The 22,370-nt window shown below is 44.2% G+C and overlaps 1 protein-coding gene across 10 annotated transcripts; it reads right to left on the bottom strand.

The window, feature by feature from the left end:
• Window positions 1-2,199: 2,199 nt before the first annotated feature.
• ARL6IP6 (ARF like GTPase 6 interacting protein 6) lies at window positions 2,200-22,332 on the bottom strand. 10 transcript variants are annotated; one of them, XR_016350033.1, is made up of 8 exons: window positions 21,922-22,332; window positions 21,376-21,429; window positions 19,054-19,186; window positions 13,329-13,415; window positions 12,308-12,385; window positions 12,082-12,183; window positions 10,605-10,809; window positions 2,200-4,033 (listed from the first exon to the last, which is right to left on the bottom strand). XR_016350033.1 is itself a non-coding variant. In XM_089779728.1 (5 exons), the coding sequence occupies exons 1-4, from the start codon at window positions 22,247-22,249 to the stop codon at window positions 13,358-13,360; spliced, it is 573 nt and encodes a 190-aa protein (XP_089635854.1). In that variant the 5' UTR covers window positions 22,250-22,332; the 3' UTR covers window positions 2,200-4,033; window positions 13,329-13,357. The 10 variants fall into 10 exon arrangements, 2 of the variants coding, with proteins under 2 accessions (XP_089635854.1, XP_089635853.1); XR_016350034.1 differs by lacking the exon at window positions 12,082-12,183; XR_012905164.2 differs by lacking the exon at window positions 13,329-13,415.
• Between the last annotated feature and the right edge of the window lie 38 nt (window positions 22,333-22,370).

Genomic DNA, 22,370 nt, shown 5'->3' with positions numbered 1-22,370 from the left:
GCTAAGATGTAGATTGTCACTCTTTTGGTGGAAAGCAGAAAAGTCAACAAGGCTGTTTTGTCCTCCCCCACTCTTTAAACTTTCGCCATTCTCTAGAAAAGCAAATAACTCAAATATAAAGGTGTCAATGAGTTGACACTATATTCATCCATGATCCACTGACATGAGAGGATATACACAGACAGAATAGTGGAACAAATGCACTACAAAGCCACCATCTGCTGCACACATAGAGTAATTTTTATTGAACGGGCATCATAGGTGCGCTTTTTTTCAACTAGCAGAGAAATTCTACATAATGAATACCATCTTTTCTGGACTCAGTGAACTTTCAGTTAAGAGATCAGAATAAACCATTAAACTGTCAGTGAGCGTGCTTTGAGACTTTTTACCAAAAAAATGACCACCTATAAGGCAGTGGTGGACAACCTGTGGCCCACATGCAGTCCATTGGGGTTGTGTGTGAGACCCACAAAACATTGTTTATTGTTGCCCAGTCACAGGGTTGCCAAATTCCACTGGTTTCCAGCCACATAGCTTGCCCTCCCCCCCCCTTTTCTTACAAGTGTTAGTGAAGTGACACATGCATAATAGAAGCTGTTACCTGAGGTGGGTGGTGATTGCACACAACACAGAGCTGTGCACTTCCTTTGCATCTAATCAAAGCACTGGTATAGTTCAACCAGCACACCCTTCGATCCCAGGAGACTGTCTGTTACAATAATCTTGCAGCCCACTGAGATGGAGGGCCGCTCATGTGACCCACTCACTAGTCTAAGTTGCTTATTACTACTACAACATATTTGATCGTGACTGATTTAAACTAAGTTCTTTGAATCTTTCTGAAGGATTTTCCATTGGCCATGTAAAAGTAGAATTTAAAAGAACATTATATATATGCACTTACACACATATATAAAAATATATAGCATAGAACTATGTGACCTCTTAACCAAGGCATCACAAGCATTACATCAGAAGAGTTTCAAGTTTCTTAATAACAAACAAGCCCATTAACTGTATATGATACATAAGCTGGCAAAAATCATTGCAGTGCGTCTTCATCATAGTGTTGAAGTTTTTACTATAATGTTCACTTATCACCTAAATAGGTCAAAATTAACTAGGCCATCAGGTGTTATCATGCAAGATTAAATGTTTCTTGGCCCTAAAAGAGGTGATATATACACATGAAATAGCCTACTGAGGAGCAATCATGTAGCCCAGTAAAGTAATAAAACACTGATTTCAAATTACATCTTACAATTTTTGCTACTACTTACTGTATACTTTGGAGATGAATTATAATCAAGCAGACACCATTATGCTGCCACTAGTGCTAATATACTATGCTTAGTGAAGAAAAGCATTTTCAATAAGCCAGGAAGTGCCCATAAATTTATGCTACTCAAGAGACTTGCTGGAGGTTCTCTCTTATGAAAACTCAAGTAGTGAGCAGCTAAAAATTTATTTAAGCTCCCCATTATTTTGATACTGTAATATAGATTGCATGGATTACTGCAAAAATTCACTTTTGCTCCTATTCTGTCTACCTAAAAGTTTGAAACTAAGACTTGTATTACAAAGATTCTGCATGTCCTCTCTAAAGTAAGGATGTTAACTAACGAGTAATTTACTAGTTGAGTAGTTAATGGAATTTGCGTCTACTAGTCAATAGACACTTCTGCATTCCTCCTTTGAAATGTACAAGAGCCCTGCTGGGTGGAACATGGAACTCCACGTGCAGCCTGGGTGCCATAAGAGCACTTCCACTTTGAAATGCACAGGAGTCCCCAGTGGGGCTCCTGTGCATTTCAAAGCAGAAGCGCCCTCATGGAGCCAGGAGTCAGGGGAGGACTCAAGAGTCCCCTGCTGACCCCGGGCTCCATGCTGCGCTGCCGCTTTGAAATGCCATGTGGAGCCTGGGGTCTTCTCAGCTGACCCTGGACTGTGCACAGCCTTTCCGCAGAACTTGGAATCAGCTGCAGGCTCCGCACACTTTGGAATTTTTAATACAGATGTATTCATTAATTGAAGGCACATTTGCAAACCAATTGAGTGCTATACAAATAAGAACAATTTTGACTACATTTTATTAGTAGGTGTTTGGATCTTAAACTATTTTCTGTTTAATGTAAAAAAGAGGAAAAAATCTAACGCTACTTGTACATGTGTAGGCTGATATATTGAATTCAGATCTTTTCATGGTAAGTGTTTAATATGTTAGAAAATAGGCACACCCTTATATGCAAAACAATACATTTTAAAAGTGTAGTCAACTTTAATCATGGATTTGTTTAAATCTAGTCAAATAGAACTGCTGATTTATACATTTTGTAGGAGATTAATTTTTCAAGTTATATAAATTAACTTGTAATCTGGAAATGAATCTCGCATACTTTTCACAAGAGTTTGATACTCTAATCCAGTGGTCCCCAACCTTTTGGGGCTGCCAGGTGCTTGGGGGCGGGGCTATTCACACACCGGGCACTCAGGGGCAGAGCCGCCCATGCACCGCACTCCCAGGGCCGGTGCCGCTCCTGTGCCATGTGCCCAGGGGCGGGGATGTCCATACGCCGCATGCCCAGGAGTCAGCAGCACCTATGCGCCGTGCGCCTGGGGCTGGCACCGCTCCTGTGCTGCGTGCCCAGGGGCAGGGATGCCCATACGCCGTGCGCCCGGGGCCGGCTCAGCCCATGCACCCAGGGGCAGGGCCACCCATGTGCTGTGCGCCCCGGGCTGGCGCTGCCCCTTTGCTGTGCTCCCAGGGGAGGAGCCGGCCCCAATCACTCAGCGGGCACACAGAAGTGGCCCGGCAGGCGCCATGGCACCCACGGGCACCGCGTTGAGAACCACTGCTCTAATCATCTTTACAAACATGTTACAGAACACATCCAATATACATCATCTTAAAGCAACATAAAAGACAAATGAAATTCCAACAATTATGCAACTGTATTTTAACTTTGATAAATTCTTGATCCTTTTAAGAGATCCACAAAGATACAAAAAGCCATAAAAATAACTCCTACAGTTCTTTACTGAAAACACCCTACTACAGATACTGGAACTGATTTTATGTATCTATTTACTATGTAAAAATATGAAGAAATATTGTCTATATTCTAAAGCACAAAGTGAAGAAGTTTCCACAATTTCATAGTGAAAAATTTGGCATATGCAGTAGCTGCAGCATATAGCTGCATTACTCCCAAGTAAAAAACACTATCAGGTCATTTAGGCACAAGATCTGGGTTATTTACAAAACAAGGGGGAGTAGTTTATAAAAGCTAATATGAAGTGAAAAATTTTGATTAAAAAAATCTAATGAAATATTTAAATAAAGGGTTTTCTACAGTGTTGTAAACAAGTATCGTGTAAATGCTGGCAAGCCAGAGTATAAAATTGACTAGACAATGAAAGTCAATTTAGTTTTCACTGTCTAGACCAAGTACAAGTTAAATAGCATGTTTAGTTAAAAAAATGTAGTAGCCTTTATTAGCAACACTTTACATGTTAAATAGGATTAAATTAATCAGTATCATGTTATGAAGCCACTGGGCTACCGTATTCTGTAGTATTAGTATTCTTACCAGTACTTCCAGCTATCAGAAAGGAATAAAAAGTGTCATCCAAGGGGTTTAAATTTTTTTCAATTTGTAAATATATTTTTTTTAAATGAAAAATTCACATTTTGCCAATAACCATATAGCATTTCTCCCTCCTCTCACTCAATGCAAGTCAGGCAAACATCCTATAAGTAAAAAACCCAAAGATTTGTCTATAAATCTGAAGCATACAGTGAATGTCAGACACTTCTATTTGAGATGTAAAATATCATTCCACAGTGTTGTAAAAACAAAAGCAGACTGGACAGTTTATAGTAGTTCCTGTGTATAACTTGAACTGCTGTAGATCACCATCAAACCAGTGTAGGATTCAAATGAGACACCATACTATTGTGAGAGCTGCCACAATGCCATTCAGTATTGCCATACTATAGCCCATGTGGAAGGAATGCCCCGTCAGTCTCCTGGAGAGAAAAACAAAATGGTAATTAATACAACAAAAGAGTAAGAATGAGAACTCTCAAAATTACTCAGTGTATATTAAAGCCTTTATGGTTCTAAAAGTAACAACTATTTAAGAGGATTGGAAAGCAACATAATGGATTTTCAGGGGATTGGGACTATCAGAAGCAAATAAGATTTTGTTGGGCTCAGTTAATTTCTGCCCATATTCACAAAAAACCTCATACAACTAGCATATTTGTTTACCTCTCTATTCATATGACAGAACTGACTGGTCATGAAGTCTAAAATATCCCTAATTTTAAGAGGAGAATATCCTGGGGTGGGGGTGGAGGGAGAGCAGGGGAGGAGGAGTTTGTTACATAAAAAGTGTCCCTAAACAATAAACAGAAGGCAAAACTGGGATAAGCGGAATTGTATTGAAAGATATTCTAGGAGTTCCAGGAGACATCAGCATATTAAGAATTCACCAAACTGTCTTTACCCAAGAACACTTTATACATCATTGGTGGTATTTTTCAGTACATCATACAAATCCCATCTTTTTGTTCGACCAAAGGAGGGGGAAGAAAATTTGAATTAAACTGTTTTCTCACCATATTTTATAACAAGTCTATGAATCCCTTTCCACCATACTTTTCTGGCCAGCAATAGTATGCTTGAATACAAGCTTTGCATATCATCACCAGATCTCTATTTTCCACAATTTTGTAGCTGCAGATTTTGCCACAAAAACTTAAGCTTTCACTTAAAATTGTATGGTTCTGAAGTTAGCACTGCCAAGTTTCATGTGAAAGGCTAACAGTCTACAGACTGAAAGAGTAGCTTGGAGGTATGAAAGTGTTAAGACAAGACAAATAAGGACAAACTGAAAAACTAGACAAGGTAAAATGAAAATGTTTTACTGGTTATGCCCAGTTAATCTGTGTATTCCTCTCCATGGGACTCTGGCCTTGTCTACACTACTAAGTTTTGTTGCCAAAATCTGACTTTTGGCCACAAAACAGTCAAAGCAATACAGTTGGTGTCAGGAAAAATGCCCAATTTTGGCACCAACAAACTTCGACCCTTAAGACTTTTCGCCTCCCTTTACTGTGAGCAAAGAGCCAGTGTTCACACTGCTATTTATCAACAGAACTACCTTCCACAAGTATCCCACAATGCCTGCCCAAACGCTCTGCTCAGTAGGCATGCACTCCTTCCCTTTCAAAGCTCCAGGAAGCATTAAGACAGCCGAGCATGTTGCTCCCTTAGGGGAACAAAGGACACATCATTGGTCCGCTCCTGTTCTGCCCTGCACTAGGAACACGGGGCAAGCAGACTGCTGTTGCAGGAGTTGGGGGGAAAACTGATGAGCTGTTTTGACATTCTTAGGTATAGAGAGTTCACAGAGCGACTTCTCATGTGGTTCCAGGCAGCTGAGGAGGCTGTGGGAGAACTGAGGTTCCAAGATGCACAGCAATCAGCTCCGCCTTCCCACAACACTGCACTGTGGGATAATACTGGCAAGTGCATTGCTCACATTCAATGGGGCTTCCGGAGTGAACATGTTTTGTTAGAGGGAGCAAGTGTGAACACTCTGTGGTGATTTTTGTTTTATCAGTCAACATAAGTTTTGTTGAGAAAACGTGATAAAGTAGACAATGCCTCATTGAAAGGTACTGGTCAGTAGATCTGTTGGTAGTTAAAAGTTCTTTGGATGGAATTAGTGGTTTACCATCTACCATGATCATTGTGGCTGGCATAATAGTTCTCATTAGATTGTGTGCATTTGATGACATCATCCCTTACCCAAATCCCAGTGTTTACAGCCATTTCTTATCCCTCATTAGGTGCCAACAGATGGAAGTTTCCTACCAGCATACACAAGCCTTTAGCTTTTCCCCAGCAGACAAAATATGTTATGAGTTAGAGTAAAAATTCTTTCACAAGTAACAATAAAAATGTAAACATTTGAACAGAGAAAAAAATTGAAACATTTCAAAAGCGGTTCAGCAATACAAGGCATATGGCCCACAAATATGAAGAACCACAAATATGAAGAACTCTCAATTTTGAACTTATTGCAGAAATCGCAACATGCCTTGGAAAAAAGCAGCCTAGGTACACAATTGAGGTGCAGCATTCTAGAGAGTAGCATGGAATAATTAAAATATAATACGATTTATTTAGAGACTTAGAATACACTTAAGCATTTAGAAGTGCGATGTTAAAGCCTTTGCAAAGTCTTTAGTACAACACGCAGCAACGGTTCTATTTTAACTTGAAAAAAATGCATGGCTGCATCAGGGTAAAGTATTTGAATTTAATATCTCAGAACTGAGTCACTTTTCTTTTCTAATTGAACCAAGTCACAGATCAATCTTCAATTCATTATATTTTCTGAAGACTATTTCAGGAAGAAAAACTTGGGAGATTTTTTTTTTTTTTTTATGAACAGTTTCATGTTGCAGAGTCCACTGTAAAAAAAGCAAACAAAGCCTGCATAGTCGATCAAATGCTTTCCAAAGTTCCGCTGCAGAGTAATACAAAGCAAAAGATGCAAGGATGACAAATTGTAAGTATATTAAAAGAATGCTGACTCTGCACAGTAACAAACTGTGAATTAAGGTTGCCATGCACAAGTTTAACAGTAACCACCCTTGCACTTGTATTATATTGTGTAATGGGAGGGTACTGTATTTTGTATGGCACAGCAGAGCGTAATACCTCAGTCACTGCTATTTATACATGTAGTCACAATTAGGTGATAGAGGTACAGCCAATCTCCTTTCTGTTCTTGCAGAGTATGTGTCTCAGGTCTTAAGCCTCTTACCATTACCTGCCTCAGAGTGGAATTTTACAATTCTACTCAGACTGGGATTTGAATACACTATAAAGGATGTTAAATATCCATTAATTGAATAGTCGATGCACTTTGCATTGATTAGTCAATAGGACGCCTCCGCCTTTGAGGCGTAGCAACAGGCCTAGGGTTATTGCTACACTTCAAAGGTGAAAGTGCTGTGTGGAGCTTGACATCAGTGGGGGACTCCGCTGACCCTGGGCTCCGTGCGGTGCTGCAGCTTCAAAATGCCATGAGGAGCCTAATGCTGGGCTCCCCATGGTGTTTCAAAGCAGCAGCGCTGCATGGAGCCCGGGGTCAGTGGAGGAGTCCCCAGCTGATCCCAGGCTCCATGCAGGGCTGCTGCTTGAAATGCCACGTGCAGCCTGGGGACAACCCAGCTGGTGCATGCGGTGTTTCAAAGCAGCAGCGCCATGTGGAGCCTGGGGGCTGGCCCCAGGCTTCACGCGGTGCTGCTGCTTCGAAGTACCCCTTTTCTTTCCCCCAACTTGCTGCCTCAGGGATAAAGCAACTAATGGGTCAACTATCCAATAAGCATTTGCTTATTGGATAGTTGACTAGTCCTTCACATCCCTAATGCACTGTCTTCTGTATTATCACCACCCATTACCACACAGGTCCACCTCTGAGCACTTACTTGATTCTTTGGGAACCTGTGAACATTCATATTAACTACCAGCATTCTTAAAATACAGTATAAACAAAATGCAGTAGAAACAAATTAGACAATATGGGCTAGAGAGAATGACTAGTTCAGTGGTTACAATACTTACCTGGAAGGCTCAGGTTTCAGTCCCTGCTCCAATTATCAGTTAGTTTGTTTTTTAAGTTAAACAGTGGAATAGCTTCAATATGAGACACTGAGATCCATCGTAATCATACAACCTAGAACACTGAGATCCATCGTAATCATACAACCAATGGCCCAGTGATTATGGCACTCACCTTGGAAGACCTGGTAAGTCCCTGCTCCAAGTCCAGCAGAACTGGGATTTGACTGTGGGTCCCCCAAATGCAAAGGATATGGGCTCTAACTGGGCTACTGAGTATAAGAGAACTGGAACAACCCCCCACCCCTACACACACACACCTGTTTTTCTTGAAAAAGAGCTGATCTGGCTTAGATATCTACCTCCACAAAAGGGCTCCTGGCAGTGAATGCAAAGCTGTTAAATACCTCCTTAAAGCACAGAGATAGGCAATTAACACCTTTTAAGGCAGTAGTCTCCAACCTTTTTACACCCAAGATCACTTTTTAAATGACAGAAAAAGCCAGGATCTACTGCCCCGCCCCTTCCTTGAAGCCCCACCCTCTCTATTCTCCTCCTCTCCATCACTTGCTATCACCAACCCTTATACTGCTGCTTTCCCCCCCCCCCCAATTCTTCTGTAGGAAGAAGTTTTTCCAACATTTGGCCTATCTAGACCGGACCAAATATCAGAAAAACCCCTTCTTTTGGAAGCCCCCTTATTCCTCGTGGAAAGAGGCATATAGGGGTTACCGAAAGATCATGTTTGCTCTTCCATTAAACGAAGCGGAAGAACAAACGCATCCCTGGATGCGGAAGAGTTTCTGGGATCTCCAGAATCCTGAAAAACTGCTGCAGTCTAGTCGTACCCTCGCTGGGTTGAGACGGATGTGTAGGCTCCGGGGTGGGAATGAGGGATTTGGGTGTGGGAAGGGGTAAGAGGTGCAAGCTCTGGGAAGAAATTTGGATGCAGGAGGAGGTGGATAAGGGGACGCTGGCTCGGCGAGAGGGCTCCAGGCTGGGATCAGATGTAGGGTTAGGGTACTAAGCAAGCCACAGACTTCTGGATGTGAGGGTTCAGGAATTTGGGTTGGGGTATACGAGGGGCTCAGGGCAGGGGGTTCCAGTGTATGATAGGCTCAGATGTAGGGTCTGGGGGAAAGGGGAGTACAGAGAGTGTTATGATGCCGTGGCCAGATGGGGGCTTGGCTGGCCAGGCTTCATTTTTAAATAAAATACTACGTCAAACACAAAAAGTTTCTGCATTGTCTTTATTTATAAGAAGGGCAGGGAACCTGTTTGAGTCAGGGGTCACTGACCCACAGAAAAGTCAGTTGGGGCCACACAAGTGAGGTGCAAAAAACCCCCTCCAAAAAAACCTCCTCCAAGCCCCCCCCCCCAAAGCTTCACTAATGTGGCCCCAACTGTGTTGGTGGGAGCAGGCGACATAGTACTGGGGAAGGGTGCCAGTGGGGACAGGGTTCTACAGCAGGGGACAGAGTGCCAGTTGGGACAGGGTGCTGGTGGGGACAGGTTTCTGTAGGTGGGGAGTGGGAAGAAGGGGCAGGGGTGCCAGTGGGGGGAGGGAATCTCCTGCACCTGCCTCCTCCCAGCATTCCCCCCCCCCCGAGGGAAGCCAGCGCACACCTCCCCCGGGCCCGATTCTCCCCCCCTCCCCCAAACAGCATTGGAAAATCCCCGCGCATGCCTGCCCCGGGGCTGACTCACCACTCCTGCAGCGCAGGGAAGCAGCCCTTTCATAGTTCCGAAGTTTAATTGAATGCAAGCCCATACTATATAGAAGTGTTCTTAAATCTTCCAACAATGCCCCTGCTAGCTCATTCTGCAGGAAAAACTAACCAGAGACTTTCCTGATGTGTATGAAGTTTAAGCTGCTACAGTAAAACCAAAAACAAAAACAGCCAAACCTGATTAAAGTCAGAACATTTTTTTTCCCCTCCAACTGTTGGGTAGGCATGAACAATAGGAGAGGTATACTAGAATGATTTATTTTGAAGGAATACCCCAAAAGGGAGAGAGAATACAAAGGCAGCAGTAAAGGCTCTCCTTCATACAGCTGCTAAAAATTTCCAAATGTAAACACCTACCACTAAAATCATCAGAAAGTGAGCCATATATCAAGATCACAAACACCACCAGAATAGAAGTTCCACCATGCTCTATTAGGAAGGAACTTGGGATGATGAGGAATAAGCATGCAAACAGGAGAACATAAAAGTCAAGAAAAGAAGAGACCTCAGAACAATCTATGAACAGCAGGGCACATCAGAAAGTATAATGCACAAACTACTAGGCCTGGTCAGAACATTGGAAGAGTTTCTTTGGTTGGGCTGAGGTGGGAAGACTCCAGCAGGAACCATCCCTCAATGACTACCACTGCTTTAATTGATGACTTATCCAGAGCCCCACTAGCCACCTTTGGATATCTGAGCATGCTTACAGCATTGGCTATTGCTGGGGTTCTTTCAAATTGTGTAGGTATGTGCGATAATGTAACTTAAAAACGAACAAGATTTTATTTGTAACCATGCTTGCTGTCACTGCTTCTTTGCATGTTCCCGGATGTCTCCTAAACAAAGAGAACCATAAATGTTAACTTTCACCCTACTAATCTGAAACCTGCAGCACCAAGGAGCCAAGCCGTCTCCCTAAGGAAAAACACGGAACTATCCAGTCCATTTTAAATAGAGATTACAGGCTTTATGCTTAGATTTCTGATATTCAAGCATCAGGTACATTTTTCTATCCCACTTTATGAGCATGTGCACAGAGGCAAGAGATTGGACAAGTGTGCGAGTGTGTTTAAGACAGACACATGAAAGAAGTGGATGAAGAAATTTTTTGCTGGAAGAGATGCAGCATATATGCTGCATTGCATCACAGAATTTCATCTGAGGATAGTGTTCAGTACTAAGGACTTCAAAACACCTTAACCCAAATACTTGGCAGAGCCCTCACCTTTACTGGTGTTGGCACAGACAACTTCAGAGGTGGAGAGCCTTGACTCACTGCAGCGAAGTGAGAGCCCTTATCACACACCCACACTGAGATCAGATGAAATTTTTAAAAGGCATATGTTCAGAGGCAACAGGCCCTGTTGCTGTTACTCTCACAAGTTTCCCTCTATTCCCTTTTAAGTATCCTCCTGTGTCCTGGAGATAAACTGTTGGAAATAAAGCATAAAACCCACATGGTGACTGAAACACCAAAAGTAAGCAGAGTGCTGAACTTCTAGAAGGACTGTCATGAAGGGTAACGACATTTCTGAACTATGCTAATACAATAAGTAGCTCATCACAGGCAATAAATGTTTATTTAAAAATGGATGGATTAGAGTACTTGTTACTTCTTACAATGCAAAAGGAGAAGCATTACAAAAGCTTTAATCACATATAAGTGTTTAAAACAATAAAGATGAAAAAGTGTGCAATGTGCTTCAATAATTTTTAGTTCTGACATGTTTTATAAAAGTTTGGATGCAGAGACAATAATAAGGCTGCATTTTTGATGAACAGTGCCAAATTCAAGCAGGTGTTCCAAGAAATCAGTTGCACAGTGCCAAGTATTAATTTCCCATGTGACACCATATGGATTGCCAGTCTGGTCTGCACATTTGAATACCAGAGAAAACACATCAGACAAAAAAAGCTCTGAGGTAATGAAAAGTAAGTTTCTTATATTCAATAGAAATTTCATAAATATCTACTATTTCCATCACTAGTTAAGATGAAAGACTAAAGCTGATTTTTAAAATAATTTCAGAAGTTTTTTCTGTTCAATATGAATAAGTTTAACAGTGAACATATAGAAGAGTGCTTACTTATTTCAAACTGATTACAGAAAATTATGTTTTCCATTCATCTATTATTCCACACTCTGGAGGTAATTCCCTAGTGTAATTAAACATTTTGAGGACATCAGATTTTACTGATAGTATTTTCAGCAATGGTAATGAAATACTCTTTTCAGATACAGAACATTAATAATAAAAACACTTGCCTATATATGGAAACATTCTCCCAAGCTGCTAATTTTGTGCAGTCTCCATCCGGTTAAGGGTTAAATGTTCAAGAGACTCAGACCTGTTCAACACTGGGATTTTAGAAATTTGACCTAATGCAGCTAAGATTAAGCTGAACAATGAGTAAACATCACCAAGCCAATTACATCGATTTTAAGGACCTTTAAAGTAAATTTCAATACTCTAGCTTTTCACAAGTAGTAACACTGAAGTCAACTTTCCATGGACAACTTCACAGTAGCGGAGATGCAGCACTGTGAAAGTTGAGGTTTCTGGAATCTGGAAGGTGTCCCGCTGGGACTGCTCTGACTTCAACTTTCAATTTTACTGCTTTCCCGGTAAACAGGAAAAGCCCTGGGAAAATTTGAATTTCATTTCCTGTGTGGTCAGCAGACCGTAAAGCAGGCAACACACCTGAGCATGAGTGGCCAAAGTTGCAGAGGAGCACCAGAACGGAGCATACAAGAGATCCTGTACCTCACGGCTATATGGGGAGACCCACCTGTTCTTGCAGAACTATAAACCAACAAAAGAAACGCAAATATTTATGCCAAGATTGTAAAGGGCATGGAGGAGAATGGAAGTATGCCAGGGATGCTAAGCAGTGCTGCGTATAAATTAAGAGCTGAGGCAGTCATACCAGAAGGCAAAGCAGGCAAAGGGACAGTCTGAATCATCACCACAAACATACAGCTTCTATGAGTAGCTGCATGTGATCCTAAGAAGAAGAAAAGGAAAGTGATCAGCAGGAGAGTATGGCAACCCATGTCACTGACAGCTAGGACCTTTTCATAACCTAGGAGATAAAACCCTCCTCCCAGGACATCTCGCAGCTGGCCACTGATCCCAGGAGAGCACTTCCGGTGAGTCTGCATCATGCTACAAATGGGTTAAGGGAATTGGGTGTGATCTGTGGCAGCCACTGTGTCTACACAGCAGTTGGTCCCCAAAATGGCTTGTTAACGTGTCTGAGATGGAGCAGGAATCCCTGCCACACATCTACATAAAGCTCTCGTACAGGAACTCTAATCCTTCTCACAAGGTTTCTGGGAAGGCCTGCTTTATTCCATCCTCCACAATAGGACAATTTTCCATGCCAAGCCAGCAATAAGTAGTCTGTTGTCACTGCAGTACAAAACATTGCAGCATAAGGTCCAGGTTTCTGGCCACATTCTCTAAGCATCTGCTCCCCATCACTCTGATTCAGAGACCTCGCATGGCCACCTGGATGAAGCAGGAGACGCTATTAGCTGATGCCTCTGCAGTAAGCCCTCTGTTCATTACCAATGAAGCATGGCTTGTGCTCCATCCCTGCCCTGCTGCCATGTTCTGACCCCCTCACCTTCCACTGTTCTGCAGGAAGGAAGAGTTGCACTCTCCTGACAAATGGGGTGAGGGGGGGGGGAGGGGAGAGGAGAAGAGGGTAGGTGATGAGTTGTATGAGCCCCTGATGTTGTGGCTTACATCCTGTGATGGTGTTGTGGTATAGACATGTGGACAGAGTTGACAATGGGGTTTGTTGCAAGGGTAGGTTCCTGGGTGAGTATCTGAAGTGTGATGTATGGCTGCTGGAAAGGATTTGCTTCTGGTTGGAGGGTTGTCTGTTGGAGAGGACTGCTTTATCTCCCAAGATAAAAACTGATAAATCTGTAGGCACTTACGTTTCCTGCAGAAGAGTTCTGAGGTATAACTAAAGAAGCTGCTGGCAGGACAGCTGGGCCTGTATTCTAACCAGTCCCTGAGTCCAGCTACAAAAAAAGTTTGAACTTTCAAAGATCAAGTCATCAAAAGATCCAAGTGCCAGATTATTTCCCCAAAATATGCCATAATTAAGTGTGAAATAGGTTTTTTTTAAAAACTGATAAATCAATTATTTTACAACTAGTACCAGAGACACTAACTTCCAGTTTTCCCAAGAGGTGCTTGACCCTCCACCATGTCTTAGGCCCCACCTATTACTGACCCATTCTCTGAGGATGCCCCATACTCAACTGGTGCCTCCTGTGGAGAGAGAAATGGGAGAGGGGAAAAAGAGGGAGAGGGCCAGTGACAATCTTCACCAAGCCCATTATAATCTGGGGCTCTGCTCTGGGGCCTTGGGAGGGACAGGGCTAGCCACTCCCAGGCACCACTCAGCACTGCTTGTACTGCATGGGGCCCCAACGGTGATTTAGAGGGCTGTGGCCGGATTTGTTGCTCCTGTAGCAGCAGTGGCAGCCTGGAGTCCTAGGCCCTTTTAAATTACTGGTCCCAGGGCAACTGTTTTGTAGCCCTGGGAGGGGCCATGATCAAGGGGAGGCAATGTGCATCAGACTGGATGCTCACCCCAGGATCACTGCACTTTCCCTGCCCCATACTACCTGCAGGAGGAGGAGTTTTGTCCTCCTATTTCGCCTCCCCTGGCACATTCTACTCTCTGTAGGGAAGGACCCCATACACAAAAGCATCTCTCTTCTGCTCTAACACCAGCCCCTCACAGCTGCTGCTCTGTCGCTGCCTAAGAGAGCCTGACCGGGAAGAAGGCAGATTCCACTCCCTACCCGGTTCAGCTGCTAGGAACCTCTGCATCCAAACTCGGGCAGGGAGCCAGAAGTCACCACCCTAGCCAGGCTCTTTTAGGCAGTTGCTGTGCAGGACTGTAAAAGCAGAATCTCAGCAGCTAAAAGAATGGTCCCACCCCTTCCACTCCTGGCATCTGCACCTGGGTGGTACCTGGAATGTGTCTGCCCCTCCTCTTACTGATTTGCCTACCCATAAGTGCCTCCTGGGGACAAGCTACTTGACAGCGTCTGCCACTGGCAGGAGGGAGAAAGAGAGGGCTGCCTGTGGGTGCTCAGCACATACGACATACCAATTCCAATACAGGCAGTCCCCGAGTTACGCGGATCCGACTTATGTCGGATCCGCAGTTACGAACGGGGCCCTCTCCTTGGTCTCCAGCAGACCAGGGAGAGGAAGCAAAGCGGCGGAGCACGCGGGCAGCGGACAGCCCAGACGCGTGTCTGGGCTGTCTGCTGCCCGCGTGTTCCGCCGCTTTGCTCCCTGTCGTTCTGGTCTGCAGACCAGGGGGACGGGAAGCAAAGCAGAGCCAAGCGGCTGAACACGCGGGCAGCCCAGACACACGTCTGGGCTGTCCGCTGCCCGCGCGTTCCGCCGCTTTGCTCCCTGTCCTTCTGGTCTGCAGACCAGGGGGACGAGGAGCAAAGCACAGCAAAGCCGTGGAGCCCGAGGGCAGCAGGACAGCCACGGCGCGTCTGGGCTGTCCCGCTGCCCCCGTGCTCCGCGGCTTTGCTCCAGACGCCTGTGGTACAGCAGCTGGGGCGCTGCCGGTTGGTCCTGTAGCGCCGCTCTGGGCGCTACTGGACCAACCCGGCAGCACCCCAGCTGCTCTGCCCCAGGCATCCCCAAGTCAGCCGCTGCTGAAACTGACCAGTGGCTGACTACAGGAAGCCCCTGACCCAGGCTTCCTGGAATCAGCCGCTGATCAGTTTCAGCAGCAGCTGACTTGGGGATGCCTGGGGTTCTTAAGTTGAATCTATATGTAAGTCAGAACTGGCATCCAGATTCAGCCGCTGTTGAAACTGATCAGTTTCAGCAGCGGCTGAATCTGGATGCCAATTCCGACTTACATACAGATTCAACTTAAGAACAAACGTACAGTCCCTATCTTGTACGTAACCCGGGGACTGTCTGTACACAGTACTAGTATGACATAATACTGTACACACTTATTTTTTCAGTATACACAAGTTCCTTAAACTTAACACTTTGGACCCTATTTTTATCTACATTGAAAAAAACTATTTAGAAACACTATAATTAAGTGAGGTACAAGTGATATTTAATAATATTTTGCTAGGATTTTAAAAAAAAGCATTAAAACAGGAGAGTTAACAGCAGAACTCAAACACATTTAAGGAGATTTTTTTCAACCTGTTGCTCTTGGTTTGATTACTGGAGCTCCAGAGGTTTCAAGCAGGCAGCCATGTTAGTTTATTTCAGTAGCAGCAGCAACAAGAAGTCTGCGCACCTTAAAGACTAACAATCTTATTATACCATAAGCTTTCATGATTTGCAACTCAGGCTGTCTCTACTCTGGGAAGGTCTGATGACAAAAGTGTGGCTGACATACAAAAGTTGCCAAAAGTAAAAAATGGTCAAACTTGTTTTTCTGCCTCCCACTGTTGACATCTCATGTCCACGTTGCTAGCACCATGTTGACAGATAAGAGCAGAGCAATGTGGGTAAGCATCTCACAGTGCAGTTTTGTGGGAAGGCAGAGCTGACCCCTGCACTTCTTGGGATTCCCTTGCAGCTCTGTGAGCTCTCTGTGCTAAGGAATATCAAAGCAGTATAGCAGTCTCTCCAGTACTCCCCCGCAGCAGTCTGCATGCCACTGTGTTTCTATTATAGGGCAGAATAGGAACATTCCAGTGATTTGCTTCCCAAATGGAGCAGCTCACTTAGTCAGATATTTCCCAGTGTTTTGAAAGGGGAGGGGAACATGCCTACAGGGCAGCAGAGATCAACAAAACACTGAGCAGAGCAGGAACTGTGGAATACTGTCAGAAACCAGTTCTCTTAACACCACAAACAGCAGACTCAATATTGGCTCTGTCGACAATAAAGGGAGGGGAATAGAAAAAAGTCCCTCCCAGGGCTGGAACTTTGTTATCATCAAAACCGGGTGTTTTTCTCTGACAAAAGTTGCATTGTATTGTAAATGCTCTCACTGTTGTTGCCGCCAAAAGGCAGCATAGACAAGGCCTAGTTTAGTCAGATACATGAAACAAAGGAAAAAAAAAAAAGGAATGTAGTCTGGATACAGAGATGGGAGTGTTACAATTAGGGTGGATGTGGATAGCAGTGAGAATATCTGAAGGGGAAAACTTCAACAACAGACTGCAAACATAAAACTACTGAACTCCAATTCCTAGGCAAACTTACCACCACCAGAATGGGTATGTATAGGGACTGGGAATGGATCTCTCATTACAATAAGTAACCTTCCCCTTCAGGTATTCTCACCTTCTTATCCATATCCACCCTAATTGAATTAGCACTCCTATCTCTGTATCCCTACTGATTCTTTTCCTTTCACTTCTTGCATCTGAGGAACTGGGCTGCAACTCAAAATGTATGCCATAATAAAACTGTTAGTCTTTAAGGTGCCACCAGACTTCTTGTTTCTGCTGAAACTCCAGAGAGGAGACACTTTACAATTTCGGTATGGAAGCTATTGAGAGTGCAAGCACCCACCCTGCTGGCCAGTTTACAAAATGCATGTATTTGCCATTAGAAATTTCACAAAGAGAAACTAAACTGTCTGTCTGTCTATGTCTATGTCTATAAGGCTGTAAAGTTCTCAGTCCAATTTATATGTGTAAATTGCCACAAATATTTTTTTATTGATATAAATAAAAAAATCTTGATGGCAAGTTACATATTTTTACAGACATTCTTTGAAGCATTTAAAATGTCTCTCTAAAATTTCCAAAAGTAATCAGTATAAAAAGTTTTAAACCAAACACTCAAATGAAATGAACACTATTCCAACTATCTTAATGTGCCATAGTAACAAGAAACTCAGTTTGAATACTCCTCCCACACTTAGCCTGTATTTAGAACACAGAAATAGAACTTGCTGACTTTTCTTAATGAAAGCAGCAAAACCTGTGTATTTACCCTTTGAAAACAAATAAAATCAATCAGTATGAAACAATGAAAAACTATACTGATACATAAGCATAATTTCAAAACTGGAAAAATGACCCAACATGAATATACAAAATTTTGTCCTTGTATTCTATTATGGGTCTGTTCATTTTATAAAGAAAAAATTATATTAAGGCAGTCTTGATCAGATATGTTTAAAATTAAAATGATCAAACCATCTACTTAACATCCCTCCATGATCCACACAAAAAAGGTAAAAAAGCGTAAGTGGCATTGAGAGAGCAATTAAACTGATATCTTTCTATTCTTATGAAAATGTCTTAAGTTTTTCCACCCCATAATGGAAAAAAAGGATTTAACTTGACAACTTATTTTACTGAAAGCATGTCAAGTCAATCAATACAAGCCTGATCAAAAATTCAAATGAAGCGCGGATTTACAAATCTCACGCTTCATTTGTATAATTGTTTGAGCGCTGTTTCGAAAAAGAAGCCACGGCCTAGATGGGGTTCTTCTGAAACAAACAAACCCAAACAAACAAAGCCACTTTTTTGAAAGAATCTGTACTCTTGGAAAAAATGAGGAGTATTGGTTTTTTTTAAAAATCCCCCCCCCCCCCCCCCAAAGAACCTGTCTAGACTGTGGTTTCTTCTTTGAAAAACCCTTTTTTCGAAAAGGCACTCTCACGCGATTGTACAAATGAAGCACGAGATTTGTAAATCCGCACTTCTTGAATTTTCAATTGAGCTCATTTACATTCAAAATTAATCAAACTAACATGTAGCCACCACAGTGATACAATCAGTTTATAATGTCCATACTACACTCTTTGTATCAACAATGCACATCCTCACCAGGAGTGCCTGCACTTATTTAATTGCCAGTGGGAGACATTCTGGGATGGTTTCTGAAAGGCAGCAACTGTCTATGTAAGTAATTCTGTGTTTACACTAAATACATCATTGATCTAATAAAATGTTTCTTAAACTGTGTTCCATGGTACACCGGTGTGCCACAAGGCAGTCGGATGTGTGCCATAGAGAACAAGAGTCCAAAATGGCTGTCTTTTTGGGGGGGGCTCAATAACCCCCTCCCAAACACACCTTTTTTTGGGCTAAAGAAAAAGAAAAAAAAAAAACACCCCACCTTTGGAGTTCCTCATTAAAAAAATTGTTTCGTGTTCTTTGGTCTTAAAAAGTTTAAGAAACACTGATCTAATACATCAACTTAGATTCTATGCCTCTTGTAGTGATGGTAATTAATTTCAGAGAGCAAGATATACTGATGCGAGTAACATTTTAGTGTAGTTGCTTAAGTTTGATTTACATAAATTGCCTTATTGAGACCCAACTCAGCAGGATACACCAGAGATAAGTGTTAACTGACCCCTAACTTCAGGAAACACATTAAAACTTTCTTCAGCCAGAAGAAAGTTATTTTGAAGTCTTGCATGCTAAAGGGTACTTAATTTTTTTGAAATCTGTTTCAAAGATTTCAGAAACAATAGGACTATACCAGATAAATACCAAGCTGTGCTTGGTATTTTTTTCACCATTAACATATGTATACACAGAAAACTTATCCAATTCTTGTGTCTCCAGATCACATAAGACGCAATATGAAACTGTCACAGCTATTGCTCGAATTGTATCTACCATGTCTTGTAAATAAATAAGTCGATAATCCAATCCTTGCAATTAAATTACTTACTTAAATCGTGCAGGTGAAAGTGGAGTTGGAGGAAACATTCCTGGTTCAAAGGAATCAAAATAAGTCACCGTCCAAGAAAAGCTGCAGCACGAGAGCCCTGTCATCAAGGCTAAAACAAACAGACCCCAAAATCCTTGGGAGTAGCGGGAGAAAGAAAAGTTACTATAACACCGAATTTCAGAAGAGTTTCACAGAACACACATTTGCAATATAGCATGAATGTTCTACATCACTGAAACAAAGCATTTCTAGTAAGTCAAGCAGTGTAGCTGCTGTTTGTCAGTTCTTTTGACGACAAAATACTTCCATCCCCGAGCAAGGTTACCTTTGTTGGCAGGAGTTCCTGCTAACAATGCACTATTCAGACTAGTACTTGCCATAGCAAAACTTTTGACTTTCAGGTTTTCTTTTTTTTAAAAAAATACTTGAGGCTAATTTACACTATGCAGCTTTTAGTGGCTGTGTCAATACTGCACGGTCACTAAAAGTCAGCATATGTGAACTTAGAAGCATTTTGCCACCTCTGAGGCTATCCCAACAAGCAGGTTTCACTGTGTCAGGAAGAGAGCAGTCCTGTCGACAAAGCAGCATTCACAAGTGCACTTGCTGCAGCAAAACTTTGTCATTCACTGTTTTTTAAAAGCATATGTGAACAACAGAAGTTTTGTTGAGAAAGTGCAGACACAGCCTGAAAGATAAAAGTTGTGTCGTTAAATTGTCAGTGTACACATAGCCTAAGCCTCTGGCTAAGGCCACACAACAGGGGATGAATTACTAAGTATCCTTTTCTGTTCATTCCCCACTAAGCATCCTGTATTGGTTACTGTAGGAAGACAGAACACTGGGCTAGAGGGACCAGTGGAACCTCAGATACACAAAGTTACATTCATATTGGCAGGGCTCAACAAATCCGCTCGCCCATGGCGAGTAGATTTTGGCAGCTGGCGAGCTGTGATGGGGCTGAGCCGCCCCGCGTCCTGCGATGGGAGCGGGGCCACATGAGGGCTTAGGGCGGGGCCAGAGTGTGCATGCGTCCTGACATCAGGGGGAGAGGTGCCGGTGCAAGAAAGCGCCGCAATCAAAAGGAGAGCAATGGAGGAAGGCAGAGGGGAGAGGAGACGGAGGAGAGTAACGGAGGGAGAGGGGAGAACAGAGGAGCGAGCTAGAACACTGTAGTGGGTGGAGGAGTGAAGGGTGAGAGCCGAGGAGGACAGGAGACAGAGGAGGTCAGAAAAGGCAAGAGGGAGACGGGGAGTGGAGCAGGGAGCAGAGAGCAGAGAGCAGAGCACGGGGGCAGAGGAAGTGAAAGGAGAAGCAGAGGTAGGTAGCAGCCCAGGACGGGGCTCTTTAGTGTCTCTGCTCTTTCTATAATTTGTTGAGCCTTGAATATTGGTCAACTGGACACCATGCGGACACAGCTTCCTGCTGGGACTCCCGCCCTCCCGCATACAGGGGCTGTTAGACCTGGTGCGAGGCAGGACTAAGGAGGTTAAGGACTAGTCGATCCTCCCCTCCCCCTTGCTGCCTCGATCAGATAGAGGCAGCAAAGGGGAGGGAAGGGGGTACTTCAAAGGGGCAGTGCTGAATGGAGCACAGGCTCAGCTGGGAACTCCAGAACAGCATTTAAAGTGCACAGAGCTTGGGAGTCCCCAGCTGATCCCGCGTTCTGGGGAAATGTGGAGTCCCTTGCTGACCCCAAGACTCCAAGCGGGTGCTGCCACTTTGAAATGCACAAGAACCTCCAAGGAGCCCAGAGTCAGCGGGACTTCCCACTGGCCCCGGCACACAGAGTTTCAATTCTGAAATGTGTAAGAGGCCCAGCGGAGGCTCTTGCACATTTCAAAGGAGGAATGTGGAAGTGTCCATCAACTACTCAACTGGTAAATTAATTGAAACAAAATACAGGACTATGTAGCACTTTAAAGACTAACAAGATAGTCTTTAAAGTGCTACATAGTCCTGTATTTTGTTTCAGCTACACCAGACTAACACGGCTACATTTCTATCATGGTAAATTAATTGTTATTTAACATTTTTGGTCAGGATATTAATTTCTTCTGTATTCCAATATATGCTGAGAAATATGTGCTTAACATAAAAGTTTCTTCTGAGTTTTACATGATTGGATTCTGGCCAGCCAAGATACTCTCCATTGCCTGTTATGTGGCAGTTATGGTTAGGAGAAGCAATCAAGTAGACACAAGCTTCTGGCATTTGTCCAAAGAATCTGAATATTTACTCTAGTTGGCTGTTATAAATAACAAAGTGTTTTTAGTCTCCTCTGAGCTGCAGGAGCTCTGAAAGAACCATATGAATGCATACCTAACAAGCCAGTTTCTATGCCATCTTCATTTTTCTCTTTCTCAGAGCGCAAATCTACAGAGAGAGAGAAATGAGTTATGAAGCATTTTCTAACACAGCAATTTTAGAAACCACCACTCAGCAGGGGCTCACTTTGCTGCATCTCCTCAGCAAAGTCTAAGGACACCAGCTCAGAAAACACTCAGCTTAAAGCAGAGGAGCCAGGAGATCTGGGCTACATTCCTGCTTCAGCACAGCTCTGGTCAGTGTAGAATCTTAATCAAGCTCGCTACCATGAGAGGGCCAGCGTGGCCAAGCCCACCCATGGTGTATAGGGCAGGCCCCCCCGGAGGGAGGGAGGGGCTGAGCTCCAGCAAATACACTCTCCCCTCTCCTCCTGCTTCTTCGCCAGGCCCGCGCCTTCCACCGGGGCAGCCGCGGCGCTCGGACGGGTCCCCGCTCTCCCCACGGGTCCCGGCCGCGGCCGGGAAAGGCATCAGGCGCCTGCTCCCTGGCTGCGAGCGGGACCGACAGTCCCGCAGGAGTTCCGCGGCGCGGGCCCCTCACCTTTGAGCACGAGGCAAGCGATGGCCAGCAGGAAGGCGAGGGCGGAGACGGCCAGGAGGCAGCACAGCATCGAGCAGGCCCGGGCCGGCCAACGGGCCCCCCCCTGCGGAGCCATCAGCCCGCCATTCCGCTTGTGGGGCAGCGGGACTCCGCCCTGGGACGCCGAGACGCCGCTCGCTGCTGCCACCTCTTCCTCCTCCGTCTCCTGCAGCAGCTCGGCCTGCAGGCTCCGCGCCACCGCGCCGCCCCCCAGCCACGGCGTCCCGGGGGTGGCCCCCAACCTGCTGAGCCGGCCCAGCCGCCCGCTGCCGCCCGCAGTCACAGACATGGCGCAGCCGGCGGGAAAGCGCAAAACACGGGCCGGAGCCCAAGGCGGGGCTGCCCAAGTTGAAACTCCCACTCCCGCGTCACCGGGCACCTACCAATCTGCCCGCGTGCAGGGGCGGCCA

Source organism: Pelodiscus sinensis, chromosome 7, assembly GCF_052426305.1.
Source record: "Pelodiscus sinensis isolate ZL-2025 chromosome 7, ASM5242630v1, whole genome shotgun sequence".
Classification (NCBI taxonomy): Eukaryota; Metazoa; Chordata; order Testudines; family Trionychidae; genus Pelodiscus; species Pelodiscus sinensis.
The sequence above is the reverse complement of the archived record's forward strand: the minus strand, read 5'-3'. Positions and strand labels throughout refer to the sequence as shown.